General features: G+C 35.0%; 1 protein-coding gene across 1 annotated transcript in view; it reads right to left on the bottom strand.

The window, feature by feature from the left end:
* CUNH6orf10 (chromosome unknown C6orf10 homolog) overlaps positions 1 to 18,055 on the bottom strand; it is a 74,437-nt gene extending 56,382 nt beyond the window's left edge. Inside the window, exons 1-6 of the mRNA XM_023523087.1 lie at positions 18,049 to 18,055; positions 15,412 to 15,510; positions 14,592 to 14,624; positions 13,737 to 13,769; positions 12,472 to 12,501; positions 12,358 to 12,378 (exon numbers count right to left, since the gene is read on the bottom strand). Coding sequence (XP_023378855.1) covers positions 12,358 to 12,378; positions 12,472 to 12,501; positions 13,737 to 13,769; positions 14,592 to 14,624; positions 15,412 to 15,510; positions 18,049 to 18,055 — 223 coding nt within the window. The remainder of the gene's footprint in view (positions 1 to 12,357; positions 12,379 to 12,471; positions 12,502 to 13,736; positions 13,770 to 14,591; positions 14,625 to 15,411; positions 15,511 to 18,048) is intronic.
* Positions 18,056 to 18,888: the final 833 nt, after the last annotated feature.

Raw genomic sequence — 18,888 nt, 5'->3', positions numbered from 1 at the left:
ATCAAAAATATTAAAAATAAAAAAATAAAAATAAATAAAATAACGCTATGCTAGTTGGCCAGAACACTTCTACAGGTGGCACTGGGCTAGTGGGTCGCTAACCCAAAGTAGAGTTTGGGAACTCTACTTTGAGAGAAAAAGGGATCGAGGTGAGCAATACTTCAACAACATGGCAATGTGATTGATATCACAGGGGCTATGACCTGAGTTGGGATGGGCCAAATGAATCCTGTATTTTTATTTTAAGCATAGGTATTTGGTTGGATCACATTTAATTAAAGTCCATGATTCACAAACGTGCACAAGTCGTGAAGCACCTAGAAGTCGTTATACTTTTTAGAGAAAATCATGAAATAGTGATATATTGAATTCCATCTTTGAACAAGATACAATTTTACTAGTCAAAAATATGACCAAAATGTAGTATTCAACATGAAAAATTTTACCTAAAGCACATAGCTCAGAAGAAAAAAGCTGTCCAACTGAGATTATCTGTTTCTGAATTTTTCTGTTCTATTTTTGGGTCATTTTTCTTGATTTCTTCACTTTTCTACCCCTCATTGCTCAACCGTCTCTTCATTTATAAATTGTGTTCATTTTGCTTTGATAATAAACGGAAATTGGTTCCAGGAGAGCGATTTAAGCTTTATTGCCTTGAATTTTTACCTTCTCCATTAATTTCCATTAGTCTTCCTCACTTCTCTGTTCTGTTCCTTAGTTTTTCAATTGTTGTCGAAATTAGTTATGTAACTGATTCAAAACTTTATGAGAGATTAAATAACTTATGTACGTTCAAAGGATCAGTAAATAGGAGCTTGATTGCAATTTGAGGCAGCCTGGCTCAAGAGTCTGCATGTGTAACTGCTAGGCAACAGTCCCTCAATATACTAGAAATACTTTAATTAACAAACAAACATTTTAAGGGTTGTTTTTAGTAGTCTTATTATACTATTCTCAATTCATAGAGAAAGAATGTATACTTCTAATAATAGGAGTGAACAATAACTTTTCTCCCACAGCAAAAATGAATAGCATAATTTCCTTCTTTGTTGGTGGGATATAGTTAGAGACACAGAATCAAGGGAGGATCTACTTGGGCTGGAAGAAAATCAAACCTGCCCTGTATTTCAAGAAGAAGGAGTTAATGGAAGAAGAAAATGTAAAGATGTAGAAGGGAGAAACTATGACCGTTGAAGAGATAAGGTTGGGTAGGGAGATGAGGTCAAAGGCTTGAGTAGAGGAATTTGCTTGAAATCAAAAGGGGTGTTTCATTGTATGAGGGAGAAAGGTGAGACATGTGAGCATGATACAGATAAGATAACTAACAAAGAAGGTAGAGAATCATAAGCCTTGAAGCCTGTCACTCTGACATAGCAGGGAACAGATAAAACAGGGAGACATTCCCTGCCTACTGTAGGAGCCCTACAATACTAGATTTTGAAATGGGATGAAAAACTTACAGATCCTTGCAGTAAAGCTAAAGAACAATAACAAATATTTAAATCAGTCCAGAGTTAATGGTTTAAATAATCCACCCATTTCCCAGAGTCTTTCCAAAAATGTGCTCTCAGGATACATTAAGCTCTCCATTCCCTGGTAGGCACATAGGTTACTACACCTGCTGGACTCAAATCTTCTTCCCTCTTGGACACTATTCAGGAGTGGAAGTTTTCAGCAAAGTATTTAGGTTCCAATATTCTGATTTAATTCATCACCTTTCCTTTACCTTATTTTCCACCCCCGCCCCCTTTTTCTTTCCTTTGTCCTTTCAGTTCGGAGGGTCTCCTCTCCATAATGTGATAGCTTCAAGAGCCAAAGAAAGGAAATGTTAGAAAGGTTCTAATTTTGTGAAAGAAAACTGAGGCTGAGAGAGGGGATGCTCCATGCTTATGCTTATGTATGCTAAAAATTATACAGTAGTCCTCTGTTTATTCATGGTTTTGCTTTCCATGGTTTTAGGTATCTGTGGTCAACCGCAGTGCAAAGTATTTCTATTTAAATAGGAAATTTGAGAAGTAAACAATTCATAAGTTTAAATTGTGTGTCGTTCTGAGTAACATGATTAAATCTTGCTCTGTCCTTCCCTGTCCCACCCAAGATGTGGATCATCCCTTTGTCTAGTGCATCCATGTGGTGTAAACTCCACGCCTGTTTCACTTAGTAGCTGGTTGGGTTATCAGATTGACTGTTGAGGTATCACAATACTTGTATTCAAATAACCCGTATTTTACTTAAGAATGGCCCCCAAATGCAAGAGAAGTGATGTGGCAATTCAGATATTCCAAAGAGAAGCTATAAACTTTATCGTAGGTATCTACACTAAAACAACAACAAAACAAACAAACAAAAAAACAGTATACATAGGGTTTGGTACTATCTGCTGTTTCCCCTGGGGGTTTCAGCATGTATGCCCCATGGCTAAGGTGGGACACGACTGTAGGCTTTAGCCTCCAATTTTTCTGATTCTAAGTTAAATGCACTTTTTTATATAACCTACGAAATTTTTACCCCTTTCTGTTCTTTCTGGAATATTCTTTTAAATAGTAATTTACTTTTTTTCCTACAATTGATTCTCCCATTTTTTTGTCCTTTTTCTTAATCTCTGGAGTGTTCCTCTTGTACAATTATGTAAATTATAGGGAAGACTTGTGGAACTTTTAATCATAATAATTATGAGTAATAATAATATACAAACTACTATAGAATGCAACCCACTGTATTCAGTGGAGAAAGGCTGAACATTTGTCTTATTTGCCTTGTGTTGCATGTTAAATTGCTGTGTGAAGTTTGATTATTCCCATCATCTTTTGAGATCTTATTAAACTAATCTTTAAAGTGACAGTGTTTAACAATGCTCTTTTCAGCTCAACTTTTAATGATTCACTGAGTCTAAATTCACAAACAGAAGTCCTATATTCATGGGCCTTTCAGTCCTAACTGATAAAATCTAGGATAACTGGAAAGCAAAAAGGCTGACATTCTAAACTTAAGTCCTGTCTGAAAAAGAGCAGACAGGGAGGACACCAAGGGTTCATGGTGGAAAAACAGCCAGGAACATGCTCAGTCCCCTTGTGAGCTGTGCTAAATGGACACACAGATACATTCATGAGGGCAATTGCTTAAAAGTCCACCCAGTTAATCCCCCTTTGAAGAGAAGTGTCAGAATGAAGCCCTTACACTCCCCACCCCATGGAGCTCCAAATCCTTTGTGCCACCTGTGGTATGGTTTGGTCAATGATCATTTAAGGATCCTATGCTTTGATGCTGTGGTCAAGGCCCAGAAAGATGTATAAGACTGGTGATGAGCAGAGCAACTATTTACTTTTATTTTTCGTCTTTGTAAAGGTTGAAATTCTTAAGGGAACTTGGAAGACTTAGCATTAGTTAAACTTTCTTTATTTGCCCTATGTACTCCTTTCTTTTTACATACTTACTCCCCTCTTTCCTAAATTGAGAAATAGAGAAGAGACTTAAATATGATTCCTGAAATTGACATTGAGGAACAAGACTAAAAATCCATAAGAGTCTGGATTAATTGGTTTAAAAAAACATAATTCTCACAGCTCTTTTACATAGGGGATCCTAATTAGTTTTCATTAGGTACTGTGGGCGATCAGATGCTACAATGCTGGGATTTGAATGTTAGTTTTTCTACATACTAGCTATGTGACCCTGCACAAGTTTCTTAACTTTTTTATGTCTAAGTTTATTCATTTTAAATATAGTATTTATAATATCTACTTCATAAGATTGTTATGAAGATGTAAATTGCCTAGGACAGAGCTTGGCACATATACTCAGTATATATTAATTATTATATTGTTGTTTTGAATTGCAGTCTTCATCTATGTATACCTATAGGAAGGATGGACCATAACCTCTTCTGCCTTAGGCTGGTTTGAGATTCTCAGAGAAATAATAGGAACAAGCCCTTTGAGTTCCTGGTTTGAGAGCTTCTTTCCCAAGTTACTATAGTCCAGTGAGTTGCCTATGAGGTTGACCTCACAAGAGGGCCTCATCCATCCAGCAGGACTACACATCATTCTGAACCTAGGGATAAATCGCTCCCTGGTGGTTCCATGCCTCTTTCAGCTGAATACTTTGTATAAGAACTAATTACTCACTTTCTTCTGAGATTAATCCCAACACGTGTCTTATGTCCATTTATTTTATTCACCTTTAGAGGATAATTCTCATCTTAAGGTGCTTATTATCATAATGATAGGTGTAACTTCTACTCTGATTTTTTTCCATCCCTATATACTCTCTAAAATCCCAAGACACCATGCTGTCTGGAATTCATATCAGCAAATTCCCCTATATCCTTAACTTTTTCAAATGCTCTCTTTACCATCTTGTTTTAACAAGCCTGACTATTCTTTAAAATACTGTCTTTTGAAGCCTTCTGAACAATGGCTATTTTTTTTTTTAATCTCAAACTCATGAACAACAGCAGTAGAAATGAAATATCTGAGTTTATTATTTTATTTTGTTCCTGTAGTAAATTATCTTTTCGATGACTTAATTAGATGAAAACAAAGCAAAACTAAATAAAATCTGTTTTGATTATAAAAGTAACAAAATATTGAGCTTGATAGTTTTCTAAGGTCACCTTTTAATATATACATATAATAAAAGAGCTTTATTTGTAAGATGGGGTTATGTCATAGTATTGGACTAATAAAATAATATTGAAACAGGTTAATTTACATTTTTTGATTTTCAAATTACATTTTAAAAATCGAACTAATATTTTTTCCACATGCATAATTTCTCAAATTCCTTGAAACCTTTTACTTCATAAAGATACTTTGAATTGAAAAATTAAATATATTTAATGTGTTGTTGGGATAGTTCGACAAGTTCAGAATCTGGAGTTGAAAGACCGTGTTTAGAAGCTTGGTTTAATATTTTACTAGCTATGTGTCCTAGGGCAAGTTAACTATTGCCCTTGAACTTTAATTTTCTCATCTGTAATTCCTTTAACTATGGATTTAATAAACATTGTTTTCTTTCATTACAACTTTCCCCTCCTCCTTTACTCCCATTCCACGCCCTCTTCACAACGCTCTTTCTTCTTCTCTCCTATCTCTAAGTTAAAGAAGATATTATTTTGCTGAAACCATCATTGGCCAGCTAAAACAGTTTAATCCTCTATTCTTAATAAGTGGGCTTTTCATTTTCCAAAATTCTTATTAATTTCAGACAAACATTCAATGATGGGGAAGGAAGAGGACAAAGAACTTATTAACCTAAGCAGTTAGGGATCCCAGCCCTGTGACACACCAAAGAGAATAGGAATTGGGAATAGAAAAGGAACTCACCCTTTGTTCTCCTAAAAATAAACACAAATTTAAAAGTTTATGTGGTTGTCTGTCTTAAAAACAAAACTTTTTAAATTTTATTTTATTTATTTATTTTTATTTTAGGGAGAGTATCAGCACAGGGAAGCCCTGGGAGCACCAAATCCTGAGTGTCAGTTGCAGCTCAGAGAGGTAGGAATTAGACATCTCCTCCATTGCTACCAGTCAGACCTGGGGACATCTCCAGGGTAGGCTGTCATTACCCCCCACTTATGGATAATTGTCATTACCCTTGAGAATTTCAAAGCTTCATGTGAAATGTGAAATGAAGCTTTGAAAATCTCAAGACATATAACACCATTTGTCTCTCATACTATTTTATATCCATTATCATCTCATCTTTCATATTAACTCATTGCTCTCTTCCTTCTTTACTCTGTTTTATGAGCCCTACAAATTTGGAAATGTTTTCTGCCGACATGTCATGGTAAGCCATTAGAAAATTTCATTCGTTTCCTATACTTTTGGTTGACTACTCAGGTGTCTGTGCTATGCAGGAAAAGAAATTAGAGGAATGTGAAGCTCAAGCTTTGACTGTACCTCAGTGGGAGAAGTCTGGGCAGTTTAGGAATATGTCCCTGTGATTAAATGGGGCTAAATGTCAGTACAGTTGAAGAAAAGTAAAAGTACTTACCAATACTTGATCGAGACAGTGCTAAAAGAAAACAAAACAAGAATGAGATCTGTGTTTCTCAGAATTTAGATTCCATAGCTATTATATTAGGAAGGGGCTTTGGGAAGGAGGGCAGCAATAGGTCACATCCATTTTCATACTGTCAGTTGCAATGCAGTGTGGTAGACAGATGGATATCCATTTATAGATTGCCTGTTGGTTATAAATTTCAAATTTTGTGTATTCTCTCAGTAATACTCTTGTGGTTGAGTAGAACTGCAAGATCTAATATAACCTATCTTTTAATTTCTTTTAGTAAGAGGCTAGCAATATTTTGGGGGTATTACTAGTTTCTCAGTCCATGGAAACTTTTCTGCCTCTGTGTCTTCTTTCATTTCTGATCCTGCTGCTTTTTTCACTCCCTCTTTTCCTTCTCTGCCTTTTCTTCCTCCTATTCTTCTCAATTTTCTTTCTCCTTTCTCCCTTTGTTTGAAAGATCTGTTGTTATACCAAACTATTACTACATCACTGCTTCAACACGGGATTCCACTTTCCAAAAATTATTTGTGTCCTATGGGGATGCTGAATAACAAGAAAACAAAATCAGAAAATATTTGAATATTAGAAAATAAAGAGTCAAGGCAGAGGAAGAGGACTTTCTGGCAAGATGGATATTTAACCTTCTCTTCTAATCACTTGAGAAAGTTGGGCACAATATTTTTTATAGATGAAGAGCTAAGCTTGAAATCTATAAAGAAAAACCTCCAAGAGCTTCTTCAAGAAGGAACCCATAATTCTGATAGCAAATGAGAAGTTTCATCATCCACATATCTCACTGGCAAACTGGTGGTTTTTAACACCTGATCAGGAGGAGAAATCAAGGCCACAGATCTCATGCATTATAAGAACTTAGGACTAGTCTTCCTCTATATCTTAGGCTCACAAAAGCACTACCTGTGAAATCTACCTGTAGAACAATAAGATAAGAAAAAATAATTAAGATAAGAAAAAGGGTTAAGAATTGGTCAGGGTATTCCAGGTAGCAACCTGTTTGCACCAGACCATGGTTGGAAATTGAGTATCCAGTAATGGTAGAACCCTCAGGGTCAGTCGAGTTTAGGTATAAAGCCCTCATGTAGGGAAGAAACTGAGTGCAGAAACTGTTATAAAAACTGACCAACGAAATCTTTGCTGTAATAGGATTATTGCAGCTGAGAGTGTATAAGGAACTCAAACAAAAGATAAGCAGTGAGCTCACATAAAATACATTTGAGGAAACCCACTGTCATGACAGACGGTAGTCACAACAAATGGAACAGCCTTTCAAACAGGATTTTCAACAATGGCGATTAGACATTTATATACCTTACAAGATGTTTACCCCAATAAGGCTAGTACTCATCTGGTACCATACATAATTACTACAATAGTATGTATGTATGTATGTATGTATGTATGTATGTATGTATGTATGTATGTATTTATTTTTTAGGCGAGGCAACCCTTGGTTGACCTCACAGATTGCAAGGACCTTGTCTGTTTACAATCCCTTATTTTTTACATCTACAGCACCTGGTCGTCCTAGGTACTCTCCCATCCAAGTACTAACTAGGCCTAACCCTGCTTAGCTTCTGAGATCAGACAGGATTGGGCTTGTTCAGGGTAGCATGGCCATAGACATTACTATAACATTATTAACTATATTCCCTATGCTGTACTTCATATACCCATGACTATTTTTATAATCGGCAATTTGTACTTCTTAATCCTTCTCATCTTTTTTACCCATTTCCCCAATCCCCTTCTCATTTGGCAATCATCAGTCTGTTCTTTGTATCTATGGTTTTGTTTGATCATTTATTTTATTTTTAGATTCCACATATAAGCCCAATGACATTAGGAATAAAAACAGGGCATATCCATAGATAGAGCAAACAGTTTTTAAAATCATAAAATAATTTTATGCTGTTAAATACAAAAAAGCATTAATTAAAATTTATTCAATCCTTATTTGTGATAGTTTTGTTAGCAAACTAGTACTAGAAAGGAATTTCCTTAACCTAATAAAAGGGAATTGCCAAGTGAAAGCAAGCATCATATTTAATGGTGAAGCCAGAGATATTCCTAGTAAAGTCAGATACCAAGAAGAATGCCTGGGATTATTGCTGGTATAAACATTGTGCTGGATATTTTGGGCAGAATAATAAGATAAGAAAAATAATTAAGATTAAAAAAAGGGTTAAGAATTGGAAAAAAAGACTCATAATTTTTAATTTTTGCAGATATGATTTCTATATACAGAATCCAAGAGAATCTAAAAATTATTAGAACTCAGCAAGGTGTTTAGACACAAAAGCTACTCTCAACGATGCAATATACAACTTATATACCAGCAATAATTATTTGTAAAATCTAATAGAAAAGAAATAACATTCATAGCAGAAACAAAAGAAATATGTGAATAAGAATTAATCTAACAAAGGATACTTAAGACCTTTTAGAGAAAATTTAGAACATTATTGAGGGGCATTAAGAAATGTGAATAAGCCATATTAATGCATGGGATTTTGTAACTAACTAGCTAGTGAACATATGAAAAGATACTCAATTTCCGGAGTGAGCAGAAAAATGCAAATTAAAAAATTTTTACACTTATTAAAGTGGTGATAATGTGAAAGAATGATAAAATCTAGAGTTGTTATTTATGTAAGGAAATGGGAAAATTTTATGCATTTTGGTGTGCCTCCTGCGTAACTACCATGGAGCTTTATTAAATAAGCTAGTAAATTAAAACATGTCTAAATTACATAAATGTTCATACACAATGGGATTCATGAATCCCACATCAGGGTATGTACCCTGGATAAACTTTCCAGTTACTTAAGGACATTTTGCAGCATTGTGATAGCAGCAATTGGAAACATTGATAATACATCAGTAGGGAAAAGAATAGAATAAATATTATATATTCATAAGTTGGAATATCATTTAACGATCAGAATGTATAATCTGGATTTCTATATATGTCAATATTAGAATGTTCTGAGGAAAAAAGCAAGTTGTAATGATACTTTCAGAATGATGCAATTTTAGTAAAACTTTTAAAATACATACAAAACAATACTATATATTGTTTGGTGATAGAGATTATATAAATATATTAAAATACACTTAAAAGATTTATAATACATTTGTAAGTCTTTTGGAAGAAAGGAGAATGAGGACAAAAAGAATTTCTATGTTATCTGTCATTTGAGAAATATGACAAAAAATTAGTTGTCAAATCTAGGGAGTGAATTTACAATGTTAATTATTTTTGTACTTTATTTTTAAAACTTATTTCAGGGAAAGAAAAACAAATACAGAAATGACAGGACTTGCAAACCAGATGACAGTAGAATTGAAAAACCATGAAGAACTTACCTAGGGAGTTGGCTGATGATGCTAAACACACACAGAGAGAAACATTAGGTGAATTATCAGAATCTGGAAGCCCAGGGTCTGAGAGATCCACTGACCTGGTGGTGAGTACTGAAGGCTCCCGCTCCTCCCGATCCCCTGCCCCCAGCTATCTCTCATCCTTTCAATTCCTAAAAAGGGTTTAGTAGACAGATGCTATTCCTGTGAAACTTTGTGACTTATATTTTTCTCTATCCTCATCTTTCCTTTCTTTCTTCTTGTCCTTTTTCTCTTCTCCTCCTTTAACTCCATCACTTCCTTTTGTTTCCCACTCATTATTTTCTCTATTTATTTCCTTTCCTCTCAATTTAGAAACTTGTTTGTTACTGACAGACCATCTTAAACCAGCAGTAGGAGACTTTATCTATTGCTTAGTATTCATAGAAACTGATAGGATTTTATTTCCTCAAAGTATTTACAATTAGGGAAGTGTTATTAATAGGAAGCAGATTTTAGTGGAGAAACTATATAATGCTTACTATAATCTCCTGTGGATCCTTCTAGAAACAGAAACAAAATAAAAATCAGTTTAGACTTTTAATTTCTGTAGTTTTGATGTTATTACAGAGGATTACCCAATTACCACCCTCAAACACCCAAGTAAGCAAGAAACTGGAGGCAAAATCTCCAGTTTCTCAGGATTTAATTTCTGAGTCAAATGACATGATAAATCAGGCAAAGTTTAACTGAGATAAACATGTAGTGAGAGGAAATAATAAACTATACATGGAAATGCTGCAACAGAAAAATATATTAGTTATATAATAAGTTGAAGCCAAGTAAGAGAAGAAATGGCAAAATATTTACTTAGCTGAATGAGAATTCAAATTCAATGAAGATATGGCAAACTATAATGAATACATATACATATATTTATTGTGATTGGATATGCATCCTGTGACCTAAAACTTGTTTCTTAGTGATGTCATAGAAACAGACTTTCTAAAAGACAAAGCAAATTACACAAAAACTAGTCATATATTAACTATTGTTTCTATGAAAGTGTAAAAATAAATAAAAATAAATAATACACTCTGGAAATGACTTAAAATATATTGCATGATGATAGCATTTGATATCATATGAAAGTACAAGTAGCTAAAATTTATGTAAAAATGTGAAGACAAAGTGTATTTTTTTTCTAAGCTTATTTCTGAAAATGAGTGTTTTCCTTCCATACTTGGTTGCCATTGTGATAGGAATTAAGTTCAAAACACACAAAATCTTCTGCATTTTACACCAATGTTACTCGTTTCTCATGGTTCTGTGGGTTTTTAAAAAAAGTAAATACTTATAAGAAGTAAATATTAAGAGATGATGAACACTTTCATGTGCTCTAAAAGTTAATAATATTAAAAATAAAACCAGTACATATAAAAGTTAATTACCACAGCAACTTTAATATGTGATATATTTAAATTCAACTAAGATTTAAGTACTAAATTTCACATATCTAAACTTATATAATGATCTTACCAAATATTTTCCTGTCAGAAGGCTTCTATAGTCTTAAATTGACAAGCAAATTTACATGTCTATGTCCAGAAATGATAGAGAGAAAAGTGGTAGAGCTTGGGAACTTAGAAACTAGAATGACTGAGATTTATAGGGCCACCTTAAAGGTGACCGGAAAGTCAGAGAAAAGAAATTGTCATTTGGCATTATGAATTTTAAATTATGGCTTATTCAGACAACAATAAAATGTTTACTGATGAAAGTTTTCTCTAAGAATGCAAGAGTAGCCTGAAATAGAAAGAAGCTAAGATTGTAGACTGCAAATTAAAGATCCATAGCCAGGATGTTAAGACATTACTAACTTAATTAAAAAAAAAAAGACATTACTTAATTGTGTAAGAATAAACTCTCTAAATACATTACATTTGAAGTCAGACTTTAAAAGTATTAGGCATGGGATTTACTGGTGAATTGGATGAGAAGAGTGAGAAAAAGTAGTTGAAGATGACTATAAGGTAGACGACCTGAGCAATTGAGTGAATACAGGTGCCAGTACCTGTATGTAGTAAGAACCAGAACTTGGGTTTTGGACATGTTGAGAGTGAGATACTTCTCATACACCTTCAGGACCATTGTATTATGGTTCTATAGGTTGTTCACTGTACAAAGGGATATGGGACTGAAATCCCTAACAGTGTCCCTGACACGGGGCTGCATCTACCTGGTGGAAGGAGCCCTCTCTAACTCGCACCAAAGTAAACTATGAGCTAGAAGAGGCCTTGGACAGGTGGGGTTGGGCCTTTTGTGTTCTTCATCCTTGTATGGTTGACAAGGCCATTTGTAGATATTAAATAAAATAAAATTAAAAATGCCTATTAGAGTGGCTAACACTTAGCAAGTGCTGAGTGCATGTTAATTCTCTCCCTTTCCAAGTGTGCATAGTTTTATTTTCCTTATCTGTGTACCCTCTTAAATTCCTTACATTCAGGTAGTTTCTTGCACTGGTTAAATGAGGTGCCCTGATGAGGAGGTTCATTTCCCAAGAAACATGAGATGTAAATGACAACAGTAGAAAATAGCAGCACTTTGTGCCTTTAGAATTTCAGTGCACATGTCATACTCTAATGTGATATTTTCAGGGATTTATTCCTCCATTTCTTAACATTTGTATTAAGAAAGGCACACAGAATGGTTAGCATTTCTGAGCTCTAGGACATTGACTTTCTCTTGAGTACTCAGATTACTTTTGTTAACTGATTAGGAGGTGAATAGAAGAATGATTAGATAGCACTGGGGAAAGAGGTGCCTCATAGTGTGAAGGTGAATATTTCAGAACACTTTTCAGAATCTTCTATATGCTACTTGGTTTATTATCTTTTTATTTGGGTAAGTTTCACAGCCCCTCATGTTATAACAGAAAATCATTGATTTCCCTTTAATTTTACCGTGTTCTCAAAATATACTTACCTCGATCATCATATGAAGTGTCTAGAGGATTGAGAAAAAAATATAAAATTCTTAATTTCTCATAAACAGATTTCTGTATTAATTTCTTAGCAATTCAGTATCAAATTTATTTACCACTTTCTGTTGAATATGAATGTCGGAATCCTAAAAGACAAAAGGTAAACAATGAGATCTACCTTGACGACTATGTCTGCATTATTTTCTTATTAGGTGAAAATCTGTTTATTTCCTCCTGTTTCAGATGTCTAAGAGGAAAAATCTTTGGGGAATAAGACAGATTAAGTTTACTTATAATCCATCAAAAAATGTTTTATCATTAGTATATAGCCAACTACTAAGATATTTTTCTTTTGAAGATGTTCCTGTTTTCTTTAGATTATATATCAGGAAAGAAAGAGGGAATGCCATGGTCCTTTGCTCCTTACTCTCACTGTTCATGACAGATGAATCAGAAATAAGAGGATTAATGGACCAAGAGTCCAAATGTGGGGCATGAACAGTAAACACAGTGACCAAGCTACCTCTTCTCTTTTCTCTAGGGGATATGAATCTATATGCTTGTAGTGTGTGTGTGTGTGTGTGTGTGTGTGTGTGTGTGCGCGCGCGCGCGCGCGTGCGTGTGTCCCTACAAAAATGTAGAGAGTGCCTTGGAATCTCCTTAGAACCATCAGATTTCTGGATGTCTTATTTTAAATAAGCTTTATCATTATTCTTTACTAATGCAAGACCACATGTCCTGATTTGAGGGGCAAAGTATAACTATATTATCAATAAGAAATACTAAAATTCAGCATAAAATGACCCTTTTTTGGGTCTTAAATCAAGTTTGGTAGTATGGTATAAAAATATGAATACTGGATCCAGGATCACAAACCTGAGTTCCCTATCAAACTCCTTCCTTTTCTATGAATTTGGGTAAGTCTCTTAATCTTTCTGAGCATCAATTTCTTCTAAAGTGGAGATAATAATACAAGTTGTATTTACCTATTACATTGTACTTAATAGCTTACAAAGTGTCATTTCATATATACTGTTCAATTTTCATGATGACCCATGAATTATGTAATTTATTCCCATTTTACACATGAGGAAATTGTTTCAGAGAGATTCTTTAATACTTTCCAAGATCATGGAAAAAACAAGAGCTGGAAAAATTCTTTAAATGGTCTTAGAAAGGGGACATATTTGCCTTTCTGAGAAAAATGGACAAATCTTTCATGTGGATATATCTGCATAGAGAGATAGATTGGCAGTTGGTTATTTTAATAGTTAAAAATGTGCTGACCTAAGAAATCATGCTTAAAAGGAGATGAGTTCATTTTGTTCTCTAAAGAACACATTCCTTCCATTAATTCTCTAGTACTTCCTAATATATTTACCTCTACCATCCTCATAGTCCAGGAGACCAGCACCTGGAGAAAAAAAGACAGAAAGCTTCATGACTTTGCTTCTTGAAAATTAGTGAGGCTTTAAGACTCTGAGAGCTAATGTAGACATGAACTCTTGGTAGTAAACAATGATGGAAATTAAGCATAGTCCCTAGTCCTTAGTTCTTTTGTAAGAACTAGAGGCTGTGCTTAAGTAGCAGGAGCAGATCATGATAAATGACCATGTCGGTCACCTAGTCGTATTAGCTAGATTAAATAATAATCAGAAGAAGGCTCAAAGTTGCTTTTCCTTCTTGGTACTCCAGTACCTAGCCCCTGTTTTTCTTTTCTTACTAATTCTGGGCTTTCTTTCTGTAACTTTGGCTATCTCACTAGACATTGCCATGGAAAAACTGCTTTACTTCTTTTGCCTCTGGAGCTTGGTTGCTCTCCTTGTCAATCATACTCATCTTAGTTGTGTTCACTCTTATTTCTAGCTACATCAGATTCTTCTACCCAGCTGCATTGCTCAGGCTCTTTTTAATGGTTTTAGACATTCTGCTTTAATGCCTGAGGAGTATGCTATTTCCATGGTTTGGTATCTCTGTTGCTGCTCTTGGACCACAGGCATCTGAAGAGAGCCTCAGAATCATGCAGACCTACCTACTACTAATTCGTTCTGCCAAACTCCAGTTGGCACTCATAGAAATCTCTGGTGGATTTCTCCCAGTAACTTAGCAGTTCAGTTCATGGAATGACACATTATGCAAGGAGCTGCAAATCAATGGTAAATAAGTTGGTCACCAACTTGTGGAAATTTCATAAATGCTTACCATCCTTCTTTTTCTCACGGATGTAAGTACTTACTTTGTTCTGAATTGTATCTTGAGACATCAATTTCTGCGGAAGAATTAAGCAAAAAAATATTTTTATTGGCTACTTGTGAGAGGTGTTCTTCCTTCTGTCCCAACTCTCCTTGCTCTGAACTGCTTTGCTCCCAAGGCGCCCCTCTGATATGATACATCACTGGTTCCCACCTCTTTCTGTGACTCAAGCCATCCATGTTCTATTTATCCTTCCACATTACTTATTCTCAGAGGGATCACAGGGACTAAGGATGAGAAATAGGGAGGGGATGCAGCTGACTAGAAAGAAGTGGGAAAGATAATGAGAATAATCCTGGAAAGACACACTTCGTAGCATGGAAATAGGTCAGTGCCTTTACTAGCCCCATCTCTGTTTCATTGACAAGTACTACTACTCTATAGTTGACTCATCATCTTCCTAGTATTAAGTCTCTAAAATTCTTAAAGTCTTTCCATAGAATACTAACTAGTGGTGTCTACCAGCACAATGTCTTATCTTTTCTATTGCCCCCGCCCTCCACAGGTAATTTCCCTTGGAGATCAGATAATTTCCTTTTGGAGTATTGTTGTTATTAATATCAATCTGACTTTTCTTTTTTGGTTGAAATTATTGGAAATGCTAGCTTTGGGAGTTTAAAAACGCAGAGGGAATTACTAATAGGTCAGAGATTCTTTGATTCATGTATTAAAATTGATTCCCAGAATATTTGCAAAGTCTCTAGCTATCTGATGAGTAGAAATGAACTCAGACTGAATCTTAGCCTCCCTTCCCCCTTTGTAACTTTCAGAAGGAATCTCCATTTTGATTCATTGTTACTCACCATTTTGCTTGCGTCGTGTCCATCTTGTTAACAAAATAGCCAGAATGGCAAGCCCCAGTAGAGTCAGGATGACAGCCAAAGTTATTTCTAAAACAAAAACTCACCTGTAGACCTGCTTATTTAGGCCCATTCATTATCAGAGACAACTCATGGTCACCTCGTACTTTTGTTACCAGATAGACACCCCTTGCTATCCATCTGTTATCTTAATTCCTTATTTTCCATGGTCTTCATCTTATTGTCCCCACATTTCTTCCCTTGATGATTTTTTAGCTTTTATGTTGGTCCTTTTGCTCAGATACTAAGAACCTCAGAAGCTGTGTAAGTTTGGTTTAGAGGTTAGATAGTGAGATAACAGGCTAAATCTGACAGAGTCCTCCATAACTGAACTCCTTATTCTGCAGACAGTAGAAGGTTAGGGTATGCAAAGCAATTCTTTGGGGTGTAAGAAAAAAATGTTGTTCAAGTTTTATATAATTTTATGTTATAACTTAAGATTTCTAGATTTTCCATATTAAAGCATATAGTAGTATAGTAGTATGTTCATAAAATTTATAAATATACATATATAAGGAATGCATGTTAAAAGTTTTTTCACATGGGTGAGAGATCAAAAATTTTGGAGACCCCTGACTGGAAGATCCTGACTGAAAGTGGTTGTATTAATAAAAGACAAAGCAGAGGACAAAAATTTCTTATCATTGAGAAAGACTTTTTAGTCATCACACACCAAGCCCCTCATGATAAGATATTTGCGAAGGTTGTTACTGTGGTTAATAGAAGAAAACATGTGGGACTGACTAACCTGTATTTGTTTCTGTGTCATAGGAGAGAAAACATTAATCAGATACTTTGCTGTGGTTATGAAGAACAGAGACTACGGAGGCTTTGGGAGAAGAGAGCAAGAGTACAAACATGAGCACCAGATAGAATGAGAGCAGGAAGGAAGTGAGAAAGGAAGGGAGGAATGAGTGAATGAATGAATAAATGAACTAATTATAAATATACCTGTGATGGTAAAAAGTGCTGAAGAAAATTGAACTCTGAAAGGCTAAGAATTTAATTACATTAAAAATTAAGGCTACTGCAGAAAAGCAATAGGTGAATTCACCTCAAGATGTAAGGGCACACCTCCAATAGGGCAGAGTAAGCAAATGTCTACTGAGATTTTTAAGTGTTAGGTCATGTGAAAAAAATACTCCAGGCAAATCAACCTTCAAAGACATGCTCCTAATGGATCATAAAATGAACAGTAAATAGTCAGTTTTGCCTTTATCATACAAGTCAGAATTTTTTAACATGTGAAATAATCCTTGGGAGAGGAAGGGATAACCAGGTGGTATACTCAGAACAAACCTCTGGAAAGTAATACTCCCTTTGAGTGGTGTCTGAGATGTTCTAGCTACAGGGCAGTTAGAAGATAATCTCCATTTATGAGGAAATAATAAGAAGGGTTGGCACAGATTTTAAGTGAACGATATTACAAGAAGTGAGATAATAGGCTAAAGAATTTTCCTATTGCTCTGAAGGATGGTTATTTTCTTTGAAAAGTTCAAAGTCCATAAACTGAAGGAGAATCAGCACTCACTCTCGAGTTGAATTAACTGTGAATTATTTTCCCCAAGGTCCAAGAGGAATCAATGAAAGTGTAAGAAGGGATATTGAATTTGAAAGAAAGCAGGCAAGGAAAATAAAACAGTTGTGTTCAGGTCCCAAAAGAAGACTCCTGACCCATAGGGTCAAGGAGGCCTCAGGAAATCAGTCCATACCCAAGACTGCCATTTTCCAGGTATTATCTTCTGTAGGTTCTGTGTCATCTGGATTTCTTTGTTAGAGAGCAATGAAGATAAAAACCACCCCAAGCTCACTGTTTCCAAGCAGTATGAACTTGGATGTGAAGGCCCTTGTAGACAAGGATGCAGAGGGTCGCAGAGGAATTGTGTGGCTTAGGTTGATCAGACCTAAGCAGACTATAGGAGTGTGGCCTATGAAGGTTCTGGAATCTGTGTCATAACAAAGAACTAGAACTTCAGGGAGGCAAGAGGAAAAGAAGATGAGGAGGAAGAGGCTGGGAAGATTTCAGAATACTTTGGAGGATCTTAAACGTAGGATACTGGAATGGAATTTACTCTATATGGATTCTGGAATAATTTCTAATTTTTCAGAGATTTTGAGGCCAGAGATTGTATTCTATTCATCTTTGTAATGTTTGAGTCAGAGAACCTCCTATAGAATAAACACTTAATAAATGTTTGCTGATTAAAGATGAGAACATTTCTGTATTTATTTAGAAAGAAACAAATGAAGAATGAACCAAGTTGTTGAAGTTAGATAGTAAGGGAAAGTCAAGAGGTTTGTGGTGATAAAAAGAATGAGCTTGTGAATGGGATTTCATAAGCCATTGTGGAGAACAAGGAGAGTAATAAAACTTCCTTTTATTGAGTGTCTATGAATATAAGGCACAGTGGTAGATACTTTACAAGTACAAACTCATTTAATCCTCAATAACCTTCACAATGCAACCCTTTAAGACTGAGACTTCTGAAGTCACCCAGCCAACAAATGGCAGAGTTTCTGACTCTGAAAACCCACACTCTATTAACAAAGCCACACTTCATTTCAGTATTAGAGACCTACTGTCCATATTGGTATTTTATAGACTAAGCAGTCAGCCTCTGGTCGATGAGAATCCAGTTTTAAGATGCTCTACTTGCCAGGTATGGGACAGCTCTGAATTAATTTGATTTTAAAATTCACTTCGATGGTTGAAATCCTTATTTAGCTTATTTTTATGGTCTAAGTTGATTATTGAAATTAGGGACTAGTATTATTGACTAGTATTATTGAAATTCAATAATAACTTCACAATTTATTTTAGTTAAAGCTCATCTATTAACACAGATTTATTCTATTATACTACAATGTGATTAGAACCATCAGAAGTCTAATGGTCAATTTAATAATTAATTTTATAATTTTGACTGTGTTAATAGTACACCATAATAGAATTACTAGGATTTGATTGCATAACACTTTACAAAATAGATTAGTACCTCAGCCTGGTTTCTGAATAGCAGCTCTCCAAGTGTAGAATAAATGTAAACTGACAGTAAAATTCAAATGGAGGAAACATAATTCTATGATAGTACCCTCATAACTACCACAATCATCATAACCTGAACCCAATCTCAAACTAAAACAAAATTAAATACCCCTTGTGATAGTTTTATGTGTCAACTTGGCTAGTCCATGATGCCCAGTTGTTTGGTCAAACGCCAGTCTACATGTTGCTGTGAAAATTTTTTTGGATATGATAAACATTTACAATCAGAAGACTTTAAGTAAAGCAGGCTATTCTCCATAATATGGGTGGGGCTTATTCAATCATTTGAAATCCTTAAGACAAAAAGACTGAGATTTCCCAAAGGAGAAAGATTTATGCCTCAAGACTGCATCATAGAAACTGCCTGAGTTTCT

Source organism: Pteropus vampyrus, unplaced genomic scaffold (assembly GCF_000151845.1).
Source record: "Pteropus vampyrus isolate Shadow unplaced genomic scaffold, Pvam_2.0 Scaffold378, whole genome shotgun sequence".
Lineage (NCBI taxonomy): Eukaryota > Metazoa > Chordata > Mammalia > Chiroptera > Pteropodidae > Pteropus > Pteropus vampyrus.
Note: the sequence above shows the minus strand (reverse complement) of the source record. Positions and strands in the feature narration are given on the sequence as shown.